Raw genomic sequence first — 26,969 nt, forward strand, 5'->3', positions numbered from 1 at the left:
AAATCACAAAGATTTAGTTGCAGCAGCAGCAGTCTCGCCTTATTCCAGGTTTCTTTTTAAAAGGGGAAGCATTAAATGTTCCCCCATAACTTACAAAAGTTGTACCAGAACCCCATTACTATGTGGGACCGATTTTTTTATTTACCCAGTCGTAAAACCACATTGAATTTACCATTATAAATTCAACGTGGTTTTGTGATTAGCAAAATCAGTCCCACATGGTAATACCCTGTTAGATGGGGTCCCTCTTGGGATTGCACATTACACTCAAATTTTTCGAGATGGTAACCGTAAAATGGTTTCCTATTTTACTTTTGCCTAAAGTTGCACCGGAGGGAATCGCACATCGATGAAGCAATACATGATTGGTCATTGCATAATTTGTAGATCGAGTTGCATGTTTTATACATAAACCTTGATTATAGGTGATACCGATATTTTAGTCTGCTAATCGACAGATACCTTTTGAAATGTTTAAAGGTTGTCCGAATAGTCACAAATGACCTTGAGATCTTGTCATGTATGTTATTCTTACACTTTTAACAATGCAAATGTAATGAAAACCCCGAACTGTACAGCTCAATAATTTTTTGTTTGCAATCATAGTCCGAATTTGCTATCCCGGTTTACTAAAATCAATATTAATACACCTGAAACTTGGCTAGGCAGTAGTTAAAAGCAGTAATATATTTAGACTCCTACATGAATAATGTGAAACGTACATTTTGGCTTTTTGGTGATGTATTTATGTTTTATACAGCGCATTATGCCCTTCGGCGACAAAACGCTAAAACATCTAAAAGAAACAACCCCCGAGAAGGGATAGGTCCAGGGTGGGAAAACGGCCATGTCTACAATTGCTTCCAATAGGCCATGTGAGATTCTAAGTTGGCTATCCTAGAAGGCGGTGCATTCCAAAGATTAGCCGCTGTTCTTGATAAGGCTTGGCCTCCCCGTCCTACCTTCCGACACCTGGAAACGACCACCTTCTTATTATTAAAGGATCTTAGTTGTCTTGCAGGGCAATGCCAGTTAAATGCCGACCTCAGAGCAAACGATCCTTGTTGATGTAGGGCCTTATGTACCATGCAGGGGGCTTTAAAATGTGTTCTCTGTGGGTCAGGCAACCAGTGCAGAGGCCTTCTGTTGTTGAGAGCTGCTTTGGTATATTTAAGACCAAACATGCTGCCCCATTGTGGATCACGTGAAGTTGCTTGAGGAGAGAGTTATTGATGTTGAGGTAAAGTGAATTGCAGTAGTCGAGCCTGGATATCACAAGTGCAACCGCTATTGCAGTTTTAAGTTCTGAAGGAATGAAGGGATAAACTTTCTTCAACATCTTCATGAGGTAAAGACAGGTACTGGTTGTTCTGTTGACTTGTTGGTCAAACGCCAGCCTGTTGTCGAAAATGACTCCCAGGTTCTTTTCAGTGCTGACTGGAGTGGAGACCACACAGAATTCTGGGCACCAAACATCAGAATCTTTATCTTTTCTTCATTAAGTTTTAAGTGATTCTCCATCCTCTAGCTACTGATGCTTAACATGCATTGCTTGAACCTTTCAGCCACATCACATTTATCCTCGGACACTCAGACAGTAATCTTAGTATCATCCGCATAAGATTGAACCTTGAAGCTAAGTGGAGACCCCTGTGGGACTCCACATGGTATTTAGGAAGGGGGAGCCTTAAAAATCTTGCAGCGGACTATATGAGTTCTGTATGTAAGAGAAGAGCTCAGTAAAGCCAATGCAGTGTCTCTTATCGCCACCTGGCGCAATCTGTGCACCAGGCCGGTTGGAGACACTATGTCAAATGCTGCAGATAAATCTAACATCACCAGGATGGCAGCATCACCCTAGTCCAATTGTGTCCAAATGAGATCTGGCACTACCACCAAGGCTGATTCCATGCTATGTCCGTTACGGTAACCATTTTGAGAAGGATCCAAAAGGTTTTATGTGGCAATAAATTCCATCAAAATTTGATACATATATTTGTCAAAAATTTTGACTGGTGCAGGCAACAAATAGATGGGGCGTAGATTTTTAAGATCATACGATGCTCTGTTTCACTTTTTCTTTAAAGGAATGACAATTGCCTCCTTCCATAACTGAGGCAAAATTCCTTTACTAGCAACTTTATTCAAGATCTTTTCTAAATAGGTAGTTACTATATCTGGTGCCAGTTGGAGAACTTTGTGGGGGATATGGGTCCTCCGGGGATCCTGACATGAATTGCATTTAAAAAACGTGGTCTGAGTATAGGTTATAGGGGAAAAGGAAGCTAAAAACCAGAAGGTTCATTGGTTCTAGGATTCCCCATCTCTTCCAAGATATAGACCCCACCTTCCACTGAATGCATTTCAGAAACGAAAATATTCATGATTTTGTCTTGAAAATAGTGTGCTATACTATTGCATAGGGAGGTTAGATAAATCTTTTACTGTCTTAAAAAGCTTATTTGGAACATTCAAGGCCAGATGTATTTTGCCTGTGTATTAAGCAGATTTGGCCTCTGTAATAGCCCTTTCATAAATGGCGATTGCATCTTTGTTTATTCCTCTCCTCCTGAGACAGAGTGGTCCTCCATCTACATTCTAATCTCCAACAGTGTTTTCTTTAGGCTTCTAATTCTTCAAAAAACCAGAGTGCAACTGCTTGTAATCTCAGACATATCTTCTGCTTTAATGGGGTATTCTCTTCTATTGCTGTTCTAATCCATTAATTAAAAACGTCTGGATTAGGGTTTTGCAGGATATTCCCTTACTCAAAAGATCTGCTTAATGAGGCTTCTACGTTGGTGGTGGGAATTGTACTTGTCGAGAGTGTCCCCTACATGTATTGTATTGTAATTGCATTTATTTAGCGCTTACAACCTGTGATGAGGCGTCAAAGCGCTTTTTTGGCAAGTAGCACGCTACTCCGGAACCCAAAAAGGATTAGTGGTGAATTAGTATAGGGAGATATGAAATTAATTTGAGCGGTGGACATGTGAGTTTGTTATTTGGATTGAAAAAGGATGGTGGAGGGATATAAGACGAATGGTTTGCATTTATATAGCGCTTGCTACCCCAGATGAGGGTTCGAAGCGCTTCCCTTTAAAATCAGATCATAAAAGTGATTACCTTATGATCTGTCACCTAAGATTGCGAAAATATGAGTAGCAATGTGGGGTTCAATAATCTGATCCCATTTTGCAATATACTGTGTGCCGGGACCAAGGGGGTGATAAATCAGGATTCCAGAAAGTAAGATTCCCTGATTATCTTTCAGTCTAAAATACACTATTTTGCAACTATGAATCAGCTCCCTCCCAATCAGTTCCAAAGTGCAATTAATAGAGCTTTTTGCAATTATCACTAAACCACCTCCCCTCCCTGAGGGCCGGTCTACTCTTGTGGTCGAGTAGCCAGGAGGAGTGGCCACTTCTAGCTCGGGGACAGAATCCTCCTTAATCCAAGAGTCAGAAATAAACAATCTATTTTTTATAGCCCCTATCAATTCTCGTATTGTGTGGCAATGTTTAACCAATGACCCGGTATTAATCATCGCACAGATAGTGTTTTTCTGGGTAAGGTCAGTCCTCACTTTCCCTTTTTTCTTAAGGTTATATCTGGAGTCCCCCAAGCTTCAAGGCAACCATTCGGTCCCAATGACCGTGCCCTTATTTTTCATATTTCCTACCATCTATATTTAATAATGTATACTCCTCTTTCCCTCCTTCTAGTCTCCATCCCAGTAATTCTGTCCTAGAGTAGGTGTACAACTCACCCTCTGAAATGTCAACCTCCCTGGCGCGATCTGGGCGCAAATAGGCTTGTTTTATGCAGGCCTTCGGTGCAGCAGTGGCGCGGCCGAACACCGGGCTGCTTTTTATATGCACCTTGACCCATCAATTAACGACTATCCTGTTAACCTCTTTGGCCTCACCAATTATGGCAGACGGAGGAGGAGTAATCCTTCTGCCTCAAGGAGGAAAACAAAAAGGCACTAGGCGGGCTCTAACAGGCCCCAACCAAGAGCTAGGAATAAAGTGCAAACAAAAACTGTGTTAAAAAATCAGCATAAAACATAATTCCAAGATCCCCTCAAAAGTACCCTCATACATTGCCCCTCATGTCAGATGCAGATTAAATAGAGACAAATGAGGTAGTATTGTACCTACACGGTTTCACCACGTGGTATGCTTTGAATTTTGCTACTTTGTTGACCAGAAACCAAATGCAGCCTAATTACAGGACGCTGTGCCCATTGCTGTAAGTAAAATGACTTTTTTTTATCTCCGTCCCTGTCCTTATTTCAGGTTTATCCATTATTTCTGAGTCAGAAAGTTTATTAACGAGTTAAATTCGGAAATCATTACGTTTCTTTGAGCTGGAAGAGAGGCTGGACTAGCAGGAAAAGCCTTGCAGAGCAGTGAGGGATGGTCGCTGCTTGACCTTGTGAAATATTAATAGTAGTTGCATTAGAGCAGATTAGGCAAATAACACCCATTTCTATCTCGCAATGATAACTCTTTACTTCAAACAATGACTGAACAGCATGCACCATTGGGTTCTTATTTATCCTAAGCTATTGATAACATTTTAGATTCACCTAATTGAAACCTTAAGAATAGTTTATTTCGTTGGTACAACCCTTGAACTATCCAATTAGATGGCTTCTCCGTTGTTACTGCCTGAGGTGACTTGGGCGAGGGGGCCTCAAAGGTCCAGCCTGGGTTAATATGAACAGTGGCAACATCAAAACATTCATGGAGACTCACAACAGATTCTGCCTTCAATTTAAAAAGTAATTATTTAAATATGTTAATTGACGCAATTGTTTAACATACATTTAAAATTCTTCTGGGAGCATATCCAGACGAAATGAGTGAGTTTATAAACTGTGAAAGTTATCGACTGTCTATCACAATCTCGAGCCTGCATCTAAGGAATTTCATTAGGATGCCATTCTAAGATGGAGGGAAGCCGGGATTTTATTAGAAAGGTATGCGATGACCCAGCTTAACTGTAAGTGATGTAAGTTGGATACTACATATTTACTTTATTATACCCCAGCGAACATGCATGGCTGAGTTCTAGATGTAAGCCCGTAATTTTAGAGGGTCATGGGACCATATGATGCTTGATTGCCCTAACTTGTATGGATTTTGTTCTAGGGTTTCCCATGCTTTAGACAGAATAATTGAGGAAAATTTGATTTTGACACACAATCTTTAAAAATGCGTCTGCACTATTTGCGATAGAAATGAGCATCTGATCTTTCTTGGGAGTGCAGATAACGTAATGGATCTCTCACCTTCACCAAATAACGAAATAAATTTTCGGATGTCACCCAGATGAAAGTATATATCTATGTTAGAACCAGATAACGGGCAAAATGGAAAGATGTTGAGTAGAAGCCCTTCCTTAATTGCAGCTATTTAAATCTGATAAAACCTGAATGAGTGTGTCTAAAGGCAATATGTGGAGTATTTGCACTTTCGGCGTGTTTTTTTTCTTTAATATTTTTTGACCTAAGTAATGAGTCATAATCATGTTTATAATGAAACGATTAATTATGTATGTTATATATGTGGGTGAAGTAAGATTCATTTAATCTGTGACAACAACAAAGTAAAATAAAAACCCAAATCTTGCTTTTAAATATAGAGGTTGTCGAGGGTGATTACTTTGCGTATGGAAAACCGTATTCTTCCTTCTCCACCCCAGCATTTCTTTTCCTTTTGACCTTGCAAACTCACCCTCGAGCCATGTTTCGATAAATGCTCCTGTAACTTGCCTCTTAATAGTTCAAATTTCTTGTACACCTTGAGTTAACAAATATTATTCCTAATTTGGGAAGTAGATTGTATTTCTTTTGTATTTTATCGGCTTTAATATAATGTTTCCATCATGTGATATGATCTGCTAGACCATCTTTAACATACTTTTTGTTTACGTACCTAGGCTAAATCTGTGACTGGGTCCACCATGAGCCAAACTTTAATGTAAGTGTGACCTTCTATTGGTTTATTTTCATATAACAAAACACAGTTATTTATTATTGCGGTTTATACAAATGTATTCCTTTGTTTGAGTACTTTAAAGCAATCTGTCCAATAAAAGAGATCCACGTCTTATTTTTCAACATGTCTCTGATTTTGATCCGGGAAATTGGAGGATACATTTTTCTCGATGTGTTGAAACACATTGGCTAAAAAAGGAGAACTGATTTATTAAACTAGATGATTCAAGTTGAACTGAACCATACTATGACTTGTTTAAACACCCCCTCCAGGGCTACTGGAAGGGAGAATTGGTCCAGTCAGGAGACATTTTGACTGTCACAACTTCTGTCATTGACGTTTTGCTTCAACTGAAATTAAGGACCCAGCACATAGGGTATCAAAGCTTAGCATTTTTTCCCAAAGAACTGTCTTTGCAAATTTCTGAAAACATATGTGTGAACAGTTTTGAGGTGGTAGTGAAACTCACATTAGGCACAAGTGTAGGATAGCTTCCTGTGGTATAATGCATAGAATTCTCACTTTTCCTAACATGCACATGATTTCAGATTACACAAGTGGTTTGTTTGATTATTTGGTCATTTAACTAAAACTGGTTTCACAGAATTTTCAAAGAATGTCTATCATTATTATCTTTAAGAAGTTCTTTCACCTTTGATGAACTGCATAAAGTTGAGCTGGTACAAGTTACACATATCTGTATAATCCTAGGTACCTTTCCCTTGAAAATAGTTCAGTGTTCAGCCGTCCTATACTTTAAAAATAGTTTACAGTGTTCAGTCCACTTGCACTTTAATGTGCATATGCTTTCATGAATGTATGTAATATTTCTGTAGCATGTAGCTAGCCAAAAGGCAGTGGAACGCTGTCCATGGTAAAGAAGGGAAAGGTAATGGCAGAGACTTCTCAAAGGTCAGCAGGTGTGTAACGCAAGCCTCTGCAGCCCTTGCAGTGCAAGGGCCCACCCTCCCTTCAGGGTGCCCCATTCCGCCTAAAGCCTATGAATTTCTGTGAGATATTGGAGCCTCAGGGCATCTCATCAGATTACATTATGCTGTGGGGTATATTATTTTATGTTACATTACTGGTGGTCAGTACTTATCTTAAAAAAGGGAAGTAAGTGCAGAGACCCACATTTTTTGTAGGAGAATAATGTTGTGCTGCAGAATGCTGTGGTTGCCAAATATCAAGGCTGCCTAGTCTTGATTCCATCTCATGAAAGCTTCTTCCATCACCCTACTCTTACTGAGTTTGTATCTCAGTCTTGCTGGTTCGTTCCATCCCCATTTCCTCTCTTTGTGAATGTTTTCCCATCTTTCTGTTCCATCTTATTTCACTCTTTTCTGCTCTTCTCTCCCTCTTGCTCTGGGTCAGAAATTGATCATGCAAACTGAGTTCATGCAGATGAGTCCCAGTGCTGTCTACCGGCAACCACCTTCAGAAGTCATGAACTTGGTAATCAAAGACTGCCTCTCCCACACCCAGGCACAGCCTACTCTGCATTTCGCAGGAGTACCCTGGCACTAGCTGGCCACCTTTTAGGACCCACCAAAGGGTGGTGATCATGATGTGGTTATGCAAGGCTACTTAGTAGCCCTAGTGAGATGAGTACGTTTTAGAAAATGAGCCCTTGCAGGAAAGTCAAGGCTGGACTGCTTTGCCATCAGCTGGTTAAAATATGGGCAGTGAAGTTCTAAACTGTTTCAGTTGAAATCACTGGTGGTCTAGTGTAGAGTGTGAAAGTCATTTATTATCATATAAGCTGGAACGAGTAGTTACAAATTCTTCTGGCAGCTGTTGTTCTGTTGCTATGACACAGATGCTTGTTTTTAGTGGTGTACCCATTCCTAGCAATGTATGGTATCAGAAATCTGGTCTCTGGCGCACAAACAGGCTCACTAACTAGGGAAAGTATGACTTTTTTCAGGAGCTACCTATATCAAATATGGTTTTTCAAATGCTCAGAGGGATATAAATTGTAAAATAATGCCTGCAACTGCATTAATATTTATTCCTTATAGTTTTCAGATGAACCATATGAGGACTGAGCTTTCTATTGTATCACAATTCCTTGCACTCTTGGCACTTCTTCCCATCTCAGCAAGACAGTAAGTAATGTTTTTAATATATTTTCAATATATGCTTTATTATACTGTAAACGTTGTAGAGAAATTGTTTTGCAAATGTTCTAATGGGTAGTATGGCAAAACAAAGCAATCATTTTTATTTACTAAGGGGAATTGCACTAGAGTGCCTTTGTCCTGTGGAAATCACATACTTGAACCGAGGAGGGATGGCAGAGATGTTGAATGCTGGATTTCTGTATCATGAACATCTTCTGTGATCATAACACCCTCTCCTAAACCACAAAAAATATATGTGAAGCTTTTGACAATATTACTGCTTCAGCAATGCTTTCTAGAAGACTTCATATGTTATAAATCCTTAAATGTGAGACTATGGAAATTATAAAGTGGCAGAAGAAAGCATGCTAAAGGTTAATGCCTCTTGCAGCTTATTGAGCCCACTTCATATCTGTTTGTTGTCTGGGAGCTTATGAGTTAGATATTCATTACCATATTCTTTGCTTTCTTACTTTGGCATATGTAATGTGTACTTCTCTCTCTCACACACACACACACACACCCACCCACACACACTGAACAAGGTTTCCTGGCTTTCAAACTCTCACAAAGTATCGAATATATGTGTCAAAGTTATAACAGGTTACTAGTACTGCATTTTTTTAGAATTCATGATTGAACTGAGAAGGGCAAATGTCCCACAATCCTCAGTACATCCTGTAATACTAGGGCAAATGTCCCACAATTCTCTGTACATCCTGTAATACTATTTGGGTACACACCTGAGTACTGGAAATCCCACATTTTATGGATCCTGACTTTAAATGTGGAAAATTTAAAGGTAATGTAGGAAATCATATGAAATTCAATGGAGTTCTGAAGATTTCCAGTTCAGCATAACACCTATAACGTATATAGGAGAGATTGTCAACTAAATAGATGATCCGCTGAATCCTCCTTGTACAATGTCTGCAACTACAGGTTTGTGTATCTTGGTGAAGTTACCAGATGGAGAAAGTACCACCACAAGTGAAGAAGGGTTTGATGACAACCAGAAAGAGTATACCACTCTTGTATGTAATATAGACTAACAACGCAATCTGTTGAAATCAAGTTATTTCTTAGAATTCCCATCTTGTAGTTGTTCTTAAGTTTGTTTTAAGCTACTTGGGCTGATGGACTACCAAATGGCCTATTTTTTTATTTGCTAAATAAACATTTTCTGGTAAAGGAATAAAGGGCAGTAACACTTTTGAGTGCTAACTCGAAACTTAGACAGATGGTCCCCTAATATTGGAGTTAAGGCATAAGAATAAGACATTTTCATTGCCTGGCCCGACAATTCTGTCAGCAATCTTTCCCTGCCCCTACATGCACAGTGCCAAAACAATTGTATGGGATTATTGCGCTTTTGGACAACATGTTAAATGTCTTGTATGTATTGCTTTTGTGGATCGATTTGATAAGCAGATTTCTATTGGAAGGCTTCCTTTTAATATTAGAATAGGTATTTCCAAAAAAAATAAACATCTTTTGTCTCCGGTTTGATTTTTGTTTAAGCTTAAAAAGGTAAACAAAAACTTTAAAGATCTCTTGGGACAATCGGAAAATTCACAACAATTACTAATGTTTTCTAATCCCTTGTGTTCAACACAATCACCACCTATACACACTCAATCAAAAAACCCGGGACCCTACCCAACAATTATAATATCCACATGTAATAATGCAGGGAAGTGCGTTAAAAAGATTTTTTATTAAAATAATTTCATAAACCAAGATTCCATAGAGGCAATGGAATCATCAATCAATTTGCAATACATTAAAAGCACACAATTATATACATATAAAATTGAGAGACAGAGAGCTATACGCTTAACCATTCAAGGTCGGAGTAACCGGGCACGTCAGTTGGAGGCAGTAAGGTCCCACCAGAAGTGGAGGAAACTGGGGATCCTAGATATTTGACCAAACGGCTTTAAAGATCCTTTCCAACATCGTTGTTCATCTATTGTAAATGAAACTTTGGATGCCTGATAAGGATCAAGTTTAAAGGAGGCATAGGATTGGACCTCCGCTATCAAAATAAGCTGATGTGTAGGACTTTGCCTACAAAGTAGAGACTGTGTCAGTTTGCGTTTGGTGCCTTACGGAGCCCGGCACATTAAAACTGAAGGACATACATTTCTGATCAACCCCTGGAAGTAAAAAGGATTTTTTTGGTGGGTTAACACAAGAGAGACCATTATATACTCTTTGTTTTGAAGAAGGTGGTTTACATCAAGAAAAACACCACCGAAACGCCTTGACGCCTTTGGGTTTTTATACATGGTTGTATTCAAGCAACTTGTTTATGTCCAATAGAGGATAAGGGTTATGGACATCTTAACAAATAATAGAATGAATTCCATGTGGAACAACCAAAATCGGATGTAATTAATAGTTTGCACTTTCATTTGTTTGTGTCTCTCAATTTTATATGTATATAATTTTGTGTTTTTAATGTATTGCGAATTGATTGATGATTCCATTGCCTCTATGGAATCTTGGTTTATGAAATTACTTTAATAAAAAATATTTTTAACACACGTCCCTGCATTACTACATGTGAATATTATAATTGTTGGGTAGGGTCCCGGGTTTTTTTATTGAGTGTGTATAGGTGGTGATTGTATTGAACACAAGGTATCAATCAACTCCTCTCTCCTACAGGGATCAATTCCTGTCTCCCATTCTTAAAAAACCCACTTTAGATCCTGCCTCTCCTGACAATTACAGACCTATCTCTAACATCCCTCTCCTAGCTAAAGTGCTGGAAAAATGTGTTCAGCAACAGTTAAGCCAACACATCTCTAACTTCCACCTTCTTGACGACTTGCAATCTGGTTTCAGACCTGGGCACAGCACAGAAACACACTCCTCCACATTGTCCATGATGCCCTTCAAGCCTTTGACCATGACAAAATCTGTCTCTTGATCCTCCTTGACCTATCCTCGGCTTTTGACACGGTTAACCACGAAATTCTCCTGAATCGCCTCAAACTTAGGATGGGCCTGGATGGCACGGTGATGGCTTGGTTCCGATCCTTCCTCCAGAACCGCTCGCAGAGAATCCTGATCAACGGCAACCTATCCACCCCCTCTCCGATCACAGTTGGAGTCCCCCAAGGATCAACCTTATCCCCTACCCTTTTCAATCTGTACCTGGAACCGCTCTCAGAGGTGCTGCGCACTGCCAATATCTCCTACCACATGTATGCCGATGATGCACAGCTCTACATCAATATCTCTTCTCCAGAGGATATCCGTTCCCTGAATGAGGCCTTAAAACTAACTGTTCACTGGCTCACATCCAACCAGCTCAAACTCAACGCCAAAAAAACAGAGTTTCTCTTAATCTCGCCACCTAACGCCAATACAGACATTCAAGCTTGGACCAAGGATATCACAACACTAAACTGCTCTCCTACCATCGTGGACTCTGCTAAATCCCTGGGAATTACCTTAAACGGCAACCTGAACATGCGGGGCCATATCAACACGATGGCCAAAACCGCCAGATTTCACCTGAACTACCTACGAAACTTGAAACCTTTCCTCGACCCTCCTGATCTAAAATCAGCTATCCAGGCCTTAGTCATCTCTCGACTAGAATATGGTTGCTCCACTCTCGCAGGCCTACCCAAAACCACTCTGACACCTTTGAAAGCCTGCCTCAACGCCGCCGCCAGACTCCTATCTGGCTCGAAGACGTCCCACCACATCTCGCCCCACCTTAAAGCTCTAAACTGGCTTCCTCTCGAGAATCCAATTCAAACTGGCTTGCATCACCCACAAGGACCTCTATTCCAAGTCCCCCGCTTTTCTCGCACAGAAACTTGTATTATCTGGAGGAAGAAGAAACTCCCGGTCCGCCAGTGCCCTTTTGCTACAACCCGCACGCTTCAAGAAACAAGCACTGGCGTTGCCAATAGGTCTCGCAGTAGGAAAGTTGGAGCTATTGGTTTTAAAAATGACATTTTATATTTATATATCGTTATTGGCATTGTCAATAACAATATATAAATATAAAATGTTATTTACAAAACCAATAGCTCCAACTTTCCTACTGCGAGACCTATTGGCAACGCCAGTGCTTGTTTCTTTTGTCGAAAAGAGTTGTCTGTGTGGGCTTTGAAAGTGTGCCTAGCTAGATACCGGCCGTTTATCAGTTGTCCATTTGGAAATTGCTGTTTGTATTATTTTAACAAATCAATTTTAGCTTTGAAGTTGATGAAGTTTGCCAATAAGTAGATTAGCACTCCTGGGGCCAAATGTGGAAGCTGGCGATGACCTTGTTTTAAGTGTAAAAGGATTAAAATGAGGGCTGTACGAAGTTGGCCAACTTTGCAAATTTGTGAATGTCACAAAATTGAACTGAAATGGAAAGAAACTAAGTGGAAAACCCTACAATAATCTACGTTGGGCTGAAGTTGTAGTGCTGCTTCAAGTGGGCCATGACACCCTGCTACTCCTTCAGTGATGCCAGTGAATAGCATATTACACTGTGCCTTTGCATATTTGGTATATGCCATGGCATTTTAATGTGTTTTAATTAAAAAAAAGGTATTTAACAAAACCAGTGTTCAATGGGTTAAATTCATAATGGGTGGTAAAATGACATTGAAAAAAGACTTGTGGCTATTAATGATTTCCCTTCTTAAAGTCTTTGCAGTATGTAATCTGTGTGGCAATACACAGTGTTTTTATCATGTTCAATGTGCTGTACTGTGGTAATAAATGTGTGATGAGTGTGTATTTGTAAGCACATATGCTCTAAACAGGATGTTAATGGACCGCGTTTATTATTAGTGGCAGGACATGAATACCGTGTTTTTTCAAACTGAATTTTACTTGTTCCCAGGAACTCCTGTTAAAATGAGTGTACTGTACAGTGTAATGTACTGAAATGCATTTGCACGTGTTAGTATTCCTTTTCTCTTTGCAGTTCTGTAGAGCTGGAAGAATTGTCGTGGATGCAAAGCTTCTCCCTGCTGATCTTTGATAGAGGCAGGATATCTCAATTAATTAAGTGTATGCAGTGGACGCACACATACACTTTGTCAACATATGTTGCAATCTGGATAGTGTTGACTCAGCATGTATTTATTCCAAGGTCGATAAAACAACTTCTTTTGAGTTGTGAAAATAACAGCAGTTATGTAACCACCTGGAGGTTATTCGTGTTTTGGTGTGCGATGTGTAAGTGGGCATTAACAATGTACATCCTCTAATATACGTACACTGCTCCTGAGACTGTATTACTCGGTTGAAAGGGGTGTTTTCTGTGAAACACAACCGACCATGTCAAAAGTCACTTTCACTGTCTTGAAGTTTGCTGTGTGAAAGGGAGTACACAGTGGAACCCAGCCAAACCAGTGTATCATTCACGTCTCTCAGTCAGTGTTGGAAGATAGTGACAACCGGTGCCGGTCCTAACCGAGAGCATGTAGTGCATCTTGTTCAGTGCAGGAAGGTTAGTTTATTAGGTTGAGTGCCCGCTGTGGTGATCTGCAGGTTCTGTTACCGATATTGATGACGACGTTTTGCTCTTCAAAGATCGATAAAATGAGCTCCGGTGAGATGGTTTATAACAGCCAGTTTCTAAACCGGGTTATTCAGTGCTATGACCGAATACTTGTGGGTAACAAAAGTTGTTACTCGTAGCAGGTCTCTGAGAGTGTGACAACGCAGCACAGTCTCTCTGCCTTGAGGGGAGAGGGCACCGTTTCGGGCGGGGTAAGGAGGGATGTCACGGAGGTTGGTAGGAGGCCAGGTATTTTAGCGAGGAGAAGCATGTTCTATAGGGGCCCCTCCATTCATCTGCCTGGCAGTTGAAAGCAGGTACAGATGATGTGTGGGCCCTACATAGCATGGAAATTGCAAACGGGTGGAAAACGAACGACAAGGGTGTTTTTCACCACTGAGTTCTGGTAGACAATGGGTGCAAAGCTTCAGCTGCCATGAAGCCGGATGGGGGAGGAGTGCAGAGGGTGCAGAGGCTGTCTTGGGAGAAGTGTGGGAGGGAAGCCGGATGGGGGCGGGAGAGCCTGGGAATGCGAGCGAGGGGAGGAGTGCAGAGGGTAATTTGACTGACTGGGGGTTTGTCTCCCGCTTTATCGGATGCACCCTTTTTTAAGAACTCGTAAGAGCTCGTAGCTCCATGGTTACCTCTGAGCGGAGGGCAGTACAAGCATCGTCACTGAAAGGGTTTGAACTGAGTGCAGTGTCCCTGTTGCCATGCTACTAGAAACGAAGAAGTGTTTGCAAAACATACCACATAATTCTCGCTAGTAAGACAGAGTGAGGAAGACAGAAAGAAGAGAAAAAGAGGGAGAGAAGGAGGGGGTGAAAGAAGCAGAGGGACTGTGCAAGGGCGACGTGTAGGAGACGGATAGAGAAAGAAGCGAGAGAGGCTGAGACTGCAGACAACAAAACTGAAAGTACGGGCGGCCGGGCCGGCCTGCGGCTGAAAGTGAAACCAGCCCTCTGCATTGCTGTGGTGGGGGAGGGGGGGCGGGGGAGAGGCAAGCAGGGAACAAGTTAAATAAACAAGTTGCCGTGAAGCAGGGGGCGGGGCAGCGCTGGGGAAGCCTGTGGGAGGGTGATTGATGACTTTGATGTGGGGAGGGAGGAGAGCCTTTTGCGAGCCTGCAGGAGAAATGCTGCCGATGCGTGTGCATGTTTAATCACGTGGTTCACGTGAACTGCATGAAAACCGCGGGGCTGAAAGCCCTTGTTTTGACGATGATTTTCGCCACTTGAATTCTCGCTCCGCTCGATGTGCTTGCGCGCATCGATAGGTCGCGAGACCTAAAAAAGAACATACATTCGGGTTTGCTCTGGGGCCGCTCCAAGAATATGGAACTCAGTCCCACCCGCCATTAGAAGGATACTGTCTCTAGCCCACTTCAAAAAAGGGACCAAATCTTTAAATTCCTCTCCTAAAGCTCACACTACAATCACCCCCTCAACCTGACTTTACCTATCATCATAGCACTTTTCTGTGGCTGCCTTCCCTATGTTACCCACCCTGCACTTCGAACTATCCTTCTGGGTGATGAGACTGCTTTTCTAGTTTATCGCTTCGTTTTTGCTCCTACCCCTTATAGTAGTCGATTATTATGATTGTTTTGTTTTACTATATATTGTTTCTATTTGTTCCCTTATCCCTGGACCCTCCTTCCTCCTTGTTATATATTCCCTGGATTCTACTGTAAAGCGCTCTGATACCCTCACGGGTCGGATTCACGCTCTATAAAGCACTAAATAAATAAGTAAATAAATTAAATTGTTGTGAATTTTCCGATTGTCCCAAGAGATCTTTACACTTTTTGTTTACCTGTGGTACCCCTTCTCTTGGTCAGTGGGGTCACTCCCTTTTCTTCAAGTAAGCTTAAAAAGGCCCAAATAACACCTTTTCACTAACTCTTGATCCATTTTGATGAGACATCTATTGTTTCCTTCTGAAGAACTGTCTGTATTTTAATTTCCCAGCAGGTACATAGCTCTGAGCTCATCTGCTAATATTCCGGGACTACATAAGAAACTCCACCATCATTTTCTGACTGCAGAATTTCAGTCAATGATACCACAGTGTTTAATCTGGACAGGATTTATAGGCATTATACATGTTTTTCAAGGGATCTTTGTTAGACTTTAGAATCAATGTTCACAAATGTTCTGATCCACCCATTAGATTCATCTCAGAGTTGGGGTTAGGGCATGGAGTCGGAACATTGTTTTTTACATCAGGGCTTGTAAGTAATTATCAATGTGATCTGATGGGCATCATTTACTGGCATTGAGTTTGTGTCTATCCTGTATGTTTTGAGTTCTAGCACCATTTCTGGTATTAGAAAGAATATTCCCAGAGGCTTGCATCAAGGAAAGAGTAGCCTAGATGGAAGTAATCGTAGGAGGCTTTAGGAGCCCAGGACTCTTTATTGATGTGTAAACTGAATTGCCTTGATACTCATAATATTGTGTGACATACTTCTTTCTCCAAGTTAAGTTTGTTTCTTAGAAGCAGTACCCTGGTATTGTATGGCTAAGCAAAAGGTCTTTTCTTTGGCTGGATATCAACATTATGGGTAGGGTGGGCGGCAACATTACCATAGAGGCTAAAGGAGAGTAGCAGTGGGGCCCATGTTTGAATAAAAAATGTTCCCTGTGTGGGTAAGCAGTCAAATGGCTCATCTTTACTTCTACCTTCTTAGACCTGCTACAACTTGCCTCTGCTTAGTTAATATCGCTTCTGGAGGCAAAGTCATCTTTCATGTTACAGTTTGTGAGTTACAGAAGTGGAGCGGGGATCAAAGACTTGTATCTCGTTTGGTAGGACATTTATTAGTGTGTCTCTTTGGCTTCCTAACAAATTATGTGAAAAGAATCTGCTGGTTTAGTGATTTAATCAATAGTAGAAGGTGAGAGTTATTGCGAAGTTCTGTATTTCATGTGGGAGAAATGGGTTTTTATATGTGTTGCCTTTGAGAGGCTGAACCCCTATTGGCCCCAGTATGAGCTTGCAGCATCCCCAAATTTGAAACAAGCATTGGATAATGCCAGATGGTCTGTCTTGTATATAAAGGTAAGGAGCAATTTGATAATATACTAATGAGAAAACACTTGGGCCAAATCACGGGTGCCTGTTAATCCGAAATGCATTCATCTTGCAGATAGACCTATGGTTGACTTGTGGCTTTTCGTAACTACTGTATTAACAGACCACTCCTGTGGATACAAGTAAGACATTTTGGCATTGGCTGTGGTTCCGATTATTGGCACATGATCCCCCACAAGTTCAGGGCTTTCATTTAACAACTGTGTGCATTCTGGGAGTTGTTGTTTTAGTTCACAGCTCAGACGGGAAAGACTAACTTATTATTTGCAATCAGTAAACATAAATTGGGTTGTAAAATAACAATTGTTGTAAACACCTGGATTTTACAGTTTCAAATGTAAAAGTCCATTGATTCAATCTGAGCAGAGTGCGTTTTGCGTTGCAGTTTTATGGGGGGCCATGGCGCGCAACGCCCTGCAATACTATTGCGTACTGAGAGGGAGGCCTGCTCTACCTCAGCCTGAAATGCAGCCTTGTTGTTACAGTCGCAGAGGCCCGCAGTGACAGTATTTCCTGTTGTGGCTGACATCTGCCCTGCTGCTGGCTCCATAGTCGGGCTGCCCACAGATCACAAACAGCACAGTGGTGGCGGCTGGAGAGTGATAAAGAAAATTCTGATCGATTCTTCTACCCGCACATTCCTCACCTTTAGAATATCCTCAGGTGGCAGTTTGAATCTGGATGATTTTAACAGCAATACTCTAGTCTGCCGGTGGGAGGTACTGTACCGCTCCACATTCACTTTGTTCCACCCCGGAAGTGATGATAGCGCTGCAAATAAGCTCCACCCCTGCACGTCAACGGATTCCTGAGGTCACTTAACTTTTTCCTCATCATTTGATGTTTTTTTTCCCCCTACAAATGTTTTTTCCAGGATGCCAGGAAACTTTGTCCTCTCCTAAAACTAGAGTGTTTAAGCCTTACAGGGAATGTTGCAAGCAAATGTCTTTGACAGATCCCCACAAGGTGTGCCTCTTGTGTTTGGTTTCGGGACACAACTCCAAGTCCAGTGAAGAGTGTGGCCCCTTTCATCCGAACGCAATCTGGGAATGCCAATCAAAACTGTACATCACCAAACACCAAAGAAGTCTTGGATTTCAAGGGTGTGGACCCGTTCCCACTCTTGAGGATGCTCCAGAATTAGATCATCATTGTGGTCCAAGTGTTGTGGTAAGTTGAAGCACAAGAAGGCCAAGCGGAATTTGTCCCAGTTCCACCACTGTGTTTAGAAATGGCTAGGATGTCAGGATGCTTTGTGGTCTCACTCCAGAACCCCCACCGAGGAGCCGTTCCGCAGCTTATCCAAATCCACCCTGAGTTTTTGGGTCCATAGGCGATGTCACATCAAACTGAGGTTTTTAGAGGGACCATGCTCAAATTTTTGGCTCTCTTCCTTATCACTCTGATGTATTTTTGGCCACCTAAATATCCATGGAGGCTTCCAGGCAGGTTACCTATGGTGGGTGTGCCCTCACACAATCTGTGCTTCCTGAACTCTAGTCTGCCACAAAAATCCAACCCATTGGCATCAGTGCCAGCACTGATAACAGATGAAGCCCCGTTCCTGTTATCCTATCTGTCTGCAAGCCAAATTCATCTCTCCCCGACCGAGGTCACACCCCAAGGCCATAAGGATGCAGCTGGCACCAGACTGATCCGATTTAGACAAAACAATGCCTTTCCTTCAGAGCGATTCAGAAAAGGGGGTGGTGATGAACAGAGTGTCTGAATTAAGCAGACCACTCTTACCCAGTCCAAAGATCAGGGCTTGATCCATCACCGTTATTTATCTCACTGCCCCATCCCAGCTCAGAACCTGGCTATATGCAAATCAGTCTGTCCCTGGCCCAGTGCATCATGGGAACAGGGCAGACTAAACTACCAAGCCAATTCTTCACCAGAAAGGAGACAAGCTACCGGGGACCGGTTTCTGGCATTTCAGCCGTCTTCGGCCCGGCTTGCTTGAATCCTGATGGAGCAGTGAGAAAGGGACTCATGTCTGAGTATACCCTGCCACACCTATAGTGGCCAAAAACGATTCAGAAAAGGGGGTGGTGATGAACAGAGTGTCTGAATTAAGCAGACCACTCTTACCCAGTCCAAAGATCAGGGCTTGATCCATCACCGTTATTTATCTCACTGCCCCATCCCAGCTCAGAACCTGGCTATATGCAAATTAGTCTGTCCCTGGCCCAGTGCATCATGGGAACAGGGCAGACTAAACTACCAAGCCAATTCTTCACCAGAAAGGAGACAAGCTACCGGGGACCGGTTTCTGGCATTTCAGCCGTCTTCGGCCCGGCTTGCTTGAATCCTGATGGAGCAGTGAGAAAGGGACTCATGTCTGAGTATACCCTGCCACACCTATAGTGGCCAAAAACGATTCAGAAAAGGGGGTGGTGATGAACAGAGTGTCTGAATTAAGCAGACCACTCTTACCCAGTCCAAAGATCAGGGCTTGATCCATCACCGTTATTTATCTCACTGCCCCATCCCAGCTCAGAACCTGGCTATATGCAAATCAGTCTGTCCCTGGCCCAGTGCATCATGGGAACAGGGCAGACTAAACTACCAAGCCAATTCTTCACCAGAAAGGAGACAAGCTACCGGGGACCGGTTTCTGGCATTTCAGCCGTCTTCGGCCCGGCTTGCTTGAATCCTGATGGAGCAGTGAGAAAGGGACTCATGTCTGAGTATACCCTGCCACACCTATAGTGGCCAAAAACGATTCAGAGCAACACCCCAGTTCTTCAACAACTTTTCAGTTTGGACTTTGAGCTGAGCTAACCAGCCTTTGGGGATGAGACTGAAGATGAAGGGGATTATTCTCCCCAACACTATAATAATTAAAGTGTATTTGTGAACTTGCTGGAGGCCAGTGGGTTGCATACTTCACTGGACACAGGGTTGTGTTTGACCCCTGGACTATCAGTGGAAAAAGTGCCTCCTTTGCTTTAGTAATGAGATAGGCTGAGGATGTATTGAATTTACAGCTACCAACTATCGAAGTAAAAACTAATGTGTGACAGAGGTTGTGCAACCAGGGCAAACTTCTACTGAACCCTTACTTCAATTTAATGAGCCCCAACTAATACTCATTTGGGGGGTACTTGGTTTAAGCCTTGTTCCTTCTACCAGTGATGGCAGGTCGGCACCAGGTGACCTCCTTTTTCTGATGCAGCACCCTACATTGGGAAGTTTGGTGGCTAAGGCTTCCAGTAGGTTGAACTCCAATTAATTTCCCATGATTCCCTCAAACAGTCATTCAAAACGAATAAAAGCATTCAGAAGCAGATGTTTTCCCCAGACAGCCTGGCCCTCCAGTCAGTCAAGGGCAGCTGTTTACTAGAGAAATACACCCATGCTTCATGGTACATGGTTGGGGAGATCTTACATGAAGGTCATGATGCTGCTAAATTGACCATCATATGTGGGCTGGACTTTACTGATTGCTTGGGCTGATGATCTGACACTAGCACAGTGCTTCGGCGTTCCACTTGGATGAGGTCCATTGGGCTGCTCAGGTGACATGCTAGCCTGTTTAATGGCTATGCTATTAGATGGATCTTGCTTGTTTGGTGAGAAATCTTTTTCAGCATTGGAACGCCTTAAAGAAAGCTGGGGTATCACAAACTCCTTGAGCTTTTCCAACCCTGTGAGCCTGTACCCACACCAGTTTTGCACCTTTCGAGGGTACTCCAGAGTGTTGGCGTACAGGTATTGTCCCCAAAATAGGCACCCCAGTTATGTTGGGGAAAAGGATTAAGCATAAAATGACCAGATCATCAGGGGCAGTCCACTTCCTTGTCCTCTGCCCCAGCGGCATCAGCCTGCAAACCACTTTAGTTTGCTATATTGGCACTTGACCCCTCTTTGGGAGGTAACATCAGATCTTTATGCCAACGGTGGCATCCAACAGATGCCTCCTTCAGATCGTTCAACAAGGCTATGCTCTGCCATTCCTTATAACCTTGTTACAGTTCCTGCCTACATCGAGCATCTTTCAGAAGAGCACCTGTCCATCATGCTTCAAGAGTGCTTCATTCTTAAGGAGTGCAGGTTCTTTTGCCCAAAGAAGCCATCAAGAGGGTCTTGGCCCTGAAAACAGCAGCTGGTTGTTACTCCCGCTATTTGTTTGTGCCGAAGAAGGACGGAAGCTTTTGCTCGATCATAGATCTCCAGCCTATGAACGGTTTCTTATGGAAGGACAGATTCAAGATGGTAACACTGGCCCAAGTTTTGTCCCCCTTGGATCAGGTGACTGGATGGTGGCTTTGGATCTGCAGGACGCCTACTTTCATGTACCCATTCTGCCATCCCACAGATGCTGCTTGTGGTCATAGGTGGGTAGGAAGCATTTCTAATTTTCTGTGCATTCTTAAGCCTCACCAGTGCTCCGTGGGTGTTTGCAAAAGTGATGGCTGTGGGCTCCAGTATTCCATTATCTCGACAACTGGCTATTGAAGGTGGGCTCGCTACTGTAAGTCATGGACGACCTCCTGACATCATCGGAATTCACCATCACCATGCTCAAATCACACCTGACTCCTTCGTAAACGCTCCCTTTCATTGGAGCCATCCTACATACTGTTCAGTTTCGATGATTTCCTCCATCACAACAAATCCAGGACATTTTGGCTATGATCCTGATTTTTCCACCTCAGTCCTGGGTCTCTGTGAGAGTGGCTATGAGGATTCTAGGCCTCTTGGCAGCCTACCTCCTGCTCATCAACAATGCCAGGTGGCATATGCGAGCTCTGCAGTTCAACCTGAACTCTCATTAGCCCCAACACCAGCAGAATCTTTTGGATTCCATCCACGTTTTTGCAAATGCAATGAACCTCCAGTTGTGTTGCAGCTGCAATTGGACAGGTGATAGACCTCCTATCTCTGCCCCACCCGAACCTGAACGTGGTGACAGATGCATTGCTGATGGAGGTCACTTTGGAGAGGTGGAGATCAAAGGACTCTGATCTGCAGGGTAGACATGTTTCGACATCAACCAGTTGGAATTGCAGGCCATTCACCTGGTGCTGGAAGCCTTCCTACGTCTATCAAAGAGTGGGTGCTTCAAGTTCTCATGGTTAATAGCATCGCCATGCAGTACTGCAACAAGCAGGGCCGGGCGAAAACCTGGGCCTTGTGCCAAGAGGTAATTCTTTACAGCAGGAGCATCATGGTATTTCCTTGTCATGAACCACCTGGGGGGTGTCTTTGAATACCAGGGGGAAAAACCCAGCCTATGGTGCTTGGTAGATCATGAACCAGGATTACAATCTGGGGCATCTTCTAGCCATGGTGAGAGTCCTAGCTAGATCTGTTTGCCACAGCTGAGAATGTGCTGTATCAAAACTTTTGCACGTTGGAGTTTACAAAACTGATCTCTTTGAGACGCATTTCAGTTAGAGTGGAGCACAAGATTCCTGTACTCCTTTCTGCCATTGTCTCTCCTGCCCAGAGTACTGAAGAAAATCAGGAACGACCGGGATCATCAGTCGTCCAATCAGGCTACTGCTTTAGGAGTAGCTCCTGTTGTAGCAGCAGGGTAGGGTCCGGCACCACTTGCACAATCCGCAACTCCATGCATGGAAATTTAGCATCAACAGTTTGCATTTGCCTGACCGAACATCCTTGTTCGAATCACCTTTTGTAAGGAGGTTTCTAAATCGTTTGACTTCTTTAATTCCTCCAAACCCTCACTCACTTTGTTCATGTGCATGCAATTTTAAATGATGCGCAGACATCAGCTGCGTTTCCGAACTCTGAAGAGTATGTTCCTGGTTGTGTTAACTTCAGCTTGTCATGGCGGTGAACCTCAAGCTATGTCAGTGCAGTCACCTTACACAACCTTTTTCTCATATAAAGTGGTGTTGACGACCAGGGCGTCCTTTTTACTAAAGCTAGTGACTGCTTTTCATGTTTGGCAATCCATCCTTCTCCCAATGTTCTTTGTTCTAACTCACCCTGTGACAGAGGAGGAGAGACTACTTCATCTGATTCCCAAAAGAGCTTTTAGATTTTACATCCATCGCACCAAAGACCATCAGGTGAATTATCAGCTCTTTCAGGGGTTGTCTTGAGCAAAGAAAGGCAAGATAGGGCAGAAATAGACTTGGTTGTGATGGATTGTCATCAATCTCTGGGAGTGAAGGGGGAAAAAAAGGACAGTAGGGCAGCCCCCCACTCAATATACTGTCAACAAAAGAGCCCTACCTAGTCCTGAAACATCAATATACTGACCCTGTAGATACGGGTCCAATATAATTGTTGGTACCCTCGGTGTATCGCTCACCGCTGTTCTACAGGTCAAGATGTTACATTCACACAAAGCAACATGTATGCACAGGTCACCCCACACAGTGTACAAAAAAAGTATGAGAGAACAGAGAAAGTGCCTCACGGACGTATCACCCGAGGGGGTTCCCGGCTAGCAATTGCCGGTATACCCTCTTCTTATCATTGGTCACTCTCTCTGTGTGAAGAAAGAAACATACACAACAAAATGTAGCTGTGCACAGGTGAGAATAGAAAGAAATAGACAAACAGTGTACACATACAAATACTGCTGTAAACCAAGGTGTGTGGAAATAAACCTAGGACCCCAACAAAAGAAAAAGAGAGGTAAAAACGGTGAACTTTTGCTTGCTGTCTGTATTTTATTCCGGTGCTGCAAAACTTCCCATTAAAAATGGTTACCTATGTACCATCATTATCTGCTTAGAACGGACCGACATGTTTCATTGCTCCTGTGTCAGCAATTTCATCAGGGTGAAAAATGGGGTCTCTATTCTCAGTCTTCACTTCAACAACCAAGGACCTTGTGCTTGCCCAGTCTTCACGTACCGGCAAGCATCCAGGACTCCGTGTCACGTGATCACGTGTCCGTCACTGACTCTACCAATTTCGAGCCGCTGCAGCTGCGTCCCTCCGGCGCTTCCGACGATCCTCGCACTAAGATCTGCTACGCACTGGCAAAGAAGTAGCCTCTGGAGTGATTGAAGGCCAATTCCACCGGGCTGCAGCGCCCTGCAAGTGCCTGTCCTTGACCATTTCGGGACAGTGCTGCTTTGTTCTAAAGATAAAGGATTTGCGGTTTGAAGTATCTATCAAAAGAACAAGTTACTTATCTTTGGTAGAGCACTTTATGGTGGATACTTCATCTACCTGCTGATTCCTCACTGCCCTTGCGCTTTCCTGTTCTGTGGCATTGTCTCTAGTCCATCTAAAAGGTCCCAATTTAAGACTCCGCACACTGGTTCCTCTGATTATTGTTGTACTCCACGTCTGAAGACACACTCAGATGTGGTTCCATTATCATTTCCAGAGTGGAACAAAGTTAACACAGAGCTGCATTGCACTATCTACCGCCGTGCGGGAGCATTGCTGTTAAAATCTTCCAAATCCAGTCTGGCACCTGGGGATATCCTGAAGGTGAGGAATCTGCGGTTAGATAGAGAATTCACCAGAAAGAGTATTGTTGAAAGCAAGTAACTTTGTCTACTGCCACAAACCTGAGCCAGACACATGTTTATGTAGAAGTTCTATAAGCATCATGTTTGCAAACAGCTGGGGAAGGATCAGCAGCTTCAGGCACTTGTGCCAACTCACACTGAAACAAAGATAACCAGAACGGCTGCGGGCAAAGAAAAGCCTTAGCTGCAGCTCAGAGGACCTCTCACTGGCAATAATGTAAGCACTTCCATGTGCCAGGCCGAAGGGCAATCAGGAAGTCAGGCACCACATGCCCTGAGGAGGGCAATCAGAAGCCAAGACCCTCTTCAAGAGAGCATTGCTGCCAATAGAGGGGTAGGTATGAGGGACCATGATCCAATCAGAGAGGAACGTAGCGAAGGGCCATAGTTCGCAGCTGAGAAAAAAATGTCAGTGACATCAGTGTGATTTTTAAGGCAGTTTAATTTTTTTAACCGTAGCAATACAATAGTGATTAGTTGTTTTATGTAGCACCTCTGCTACATATAACACTTGTTTACAATTACCCTTTTAATAGTACTCAATCAGTCGACCTTAGCAGGAGGAGTCGGCCTTGCCGGGAAACTAAATCTTTAGCTGCAGATTACTGCAATGTGAGCAGATTGATGGAACCTCCACATGCCTGATTAAAGTGGAGAGATAGGGTCTTAACTCTGTATAGCTTCCCCTTCTGAAGCAGAGATGGAGTGGTGCACGGAGAGGGACACTGCTGCGTTATCAAGTGTGGATGAGACAGGAAGTTTACTTCCTGTTTGTCATTCATCACGAAGGCAGGCAGTGATGAAGGTACTGCCTGGATAGCTCAGTAACTGCTCTTCAAATGTTGGTCTTTTTTTCTGGGTGCCATTAATTCCTTCTATTTCCAGTCTCCATTAACACCTTCAGCGCGGCGCGAATTCGCGCGCTGTGCTGAAGGTTCTAATGAGCCAACGGGCTCATGACGGAAAGGTTCCGTCATGAGCACAGGCCAACCGACGCTCATGACGGAACCGTTCCGTCAATAGCATCGAAAGGGTTAAATGTGAGGTACAACACTGCTGTTCTCTCTACTGGCTGCGTGCAGCACACAGAGGGTTGCTATGCAGTGTGCTATTCAAATAGTGCTAGAAAGGACATATTTTTCTCATACCCCATGCATAGAAAGATGTGTGGTTGTAGCAATATGTGATGCCATGCAGCAAGAGGAATAGTGAAAAGTGGGTGCTGGGCAGATAATTTACTATCACCAGGAGGTCAATAGGAGGAGCAGTATGGGCTGGTGTTGGACTTGGCCCTTTTTGCAGGGTCATCCCTGAACTTTTTGCCTTCCTCCTGTATTCTTTCTGACCTGTTGTTGGCTGTTTTATGACTCTGGGCACTTTACCACTGCTGATCAGTGCTAAAGTGCATATGCTCTCCCTATTGTAAATTGATGTATGAATTAGTGACACCATGATTAACTAGTTTGATTTACTTGTCAGACCCTAGTACAGTGCACTGAGTGTGCCCAGGGCTTATAAATCAAATGCTGTTATTGGGCTTGCAGCACTGGTTGTGACACCCACAGAAGAAGCCTGTAAAGTGTGTCTCAGATCTGCCATTGCAGAGCCTGTGTGCAGTCTGGTACTGCCATGTTGACTGGGCAAGTGCACCCACTTGCCAGTCCCTAAACCTTCCCTTTTCTGCATATTAGTCACCCCTATGGTAGGCCCAAGGGCAGGGTCCATTGTAGGTAAAATGTAGGACATGCCCTGAGGTGTGTGGCATGTCCTAATAGTGAATTACAGCCATTTTCGTTTTTCACTATTGCAAGGCTACCTTTTCCCCATAGGCCAGAATGGGCAGTTTGATGATTACATCTTATAATCCTAACTGACTCAGGGAACTAGGTAGAAATTCGAGTTTAGTATGCCCGAACTCAGAATGATAAAATACATCTTTTAGTAATGTTGGTTTTAACATTCTGTGTTTGAAAATATCACTTTTAGAAAGTAGGTATTTTCTTGCCTGACTATCCAAGCCTGCCTCTGCTAGGTTGTGTATTCCTTGTCTGGAGTTTGAGTGACAGGGGCTGGGGAATTCCAGGAGACCAGGTGAGTCAGCACAGGGCTGAATAGATAGATCTGCATGTAGATGGGTGGGAGGAGTTGCTCCTGGGACCTGAATAGGGCTGTGCCTTCCCTCCACAATGCCGGCTCCATCTCTTGTGGTGCGTCTGATGTCCCTGGCCTACACTGTGAAAGAAAAGAAGGAGTCTTGTCAACAAAGTGCTCCAGGACTGACCAGAACTGGTTTGGACTAGGCAAAGGCCTCTCTGCCTTCAGAAAACAAAGGGAAAATGAATATAAAAGAGGGGACCCAGACCCCAGAACTGTAGATCACTTTTGGGAAACAAGAAGAAACCTTTGCTGAGGAGAAGAACCAGAGAGACTGAGGGGAGACTATCCCTAAGCTGAAGTGCTGCTTGGGGGATTGGCCTGCAGTGGTTGCCTGACTGCCAAAGAAAGGAGAGAGGAACTTTGTGTGTACTTTCATCAACTTGTGAAGGATCTCCAAGGGCTTGAGAAAGAGCTTGCCTCCTGCTGAAGTCTTAGGGGCAACAAACTTCACCCACCAGCTCCCGAAGAATTCTTTGGAAGTGCCTGCAGTTTTGCTGTGCTTTCTGAGGGACTGCGTGTCGCAAGGAACTGGAAGCGTGACTAACCAAGGAGAAGCTGGTCGCTGAACTGCCGTAGTCGCTTC

At 43.2% G+C, this 26,969-nt stretch overlaps 1 protein-coding gene across 1 annotated transcript in view; it reads left to right on the forward strand.

Moving 5' to 3' along the window:
* The window catches only part of TMEM260 (transmembrane protein 260), a 645,490-nt gene that overhangs the window by 411,864 nt on the left and 206,657 nt on the right, over window positions 1-26,969 (forward strand). The window contains exons 7-8 of the mRNA XM_086937970.1: window positions 5,953-5,993; window positions 8,033-8,119. Coding sequence (XP_086794096.1) covers window positions 5,953-5,993; window positions 8,033-8,119 — 128 coding nt within the window. The remainder of the gene's footprint in view (window positions 1-5,952; window positions 5,994-8,032; window positions 8,120-26,969) is intronic.

This window comes from Lissotriton vulgaris, chromosome 9 (genome assembly GCF_964263255.1).
Source record: "Lissotriton vulgaris chromosome 9, aLisVul1.2, whole genome shotgun sequence".
NCBI lineage: Eukaryota > Metazoa > Chordata > Amphibia > Caudata > Salamandridae > Lissotriton > Lissotriton vulgaris.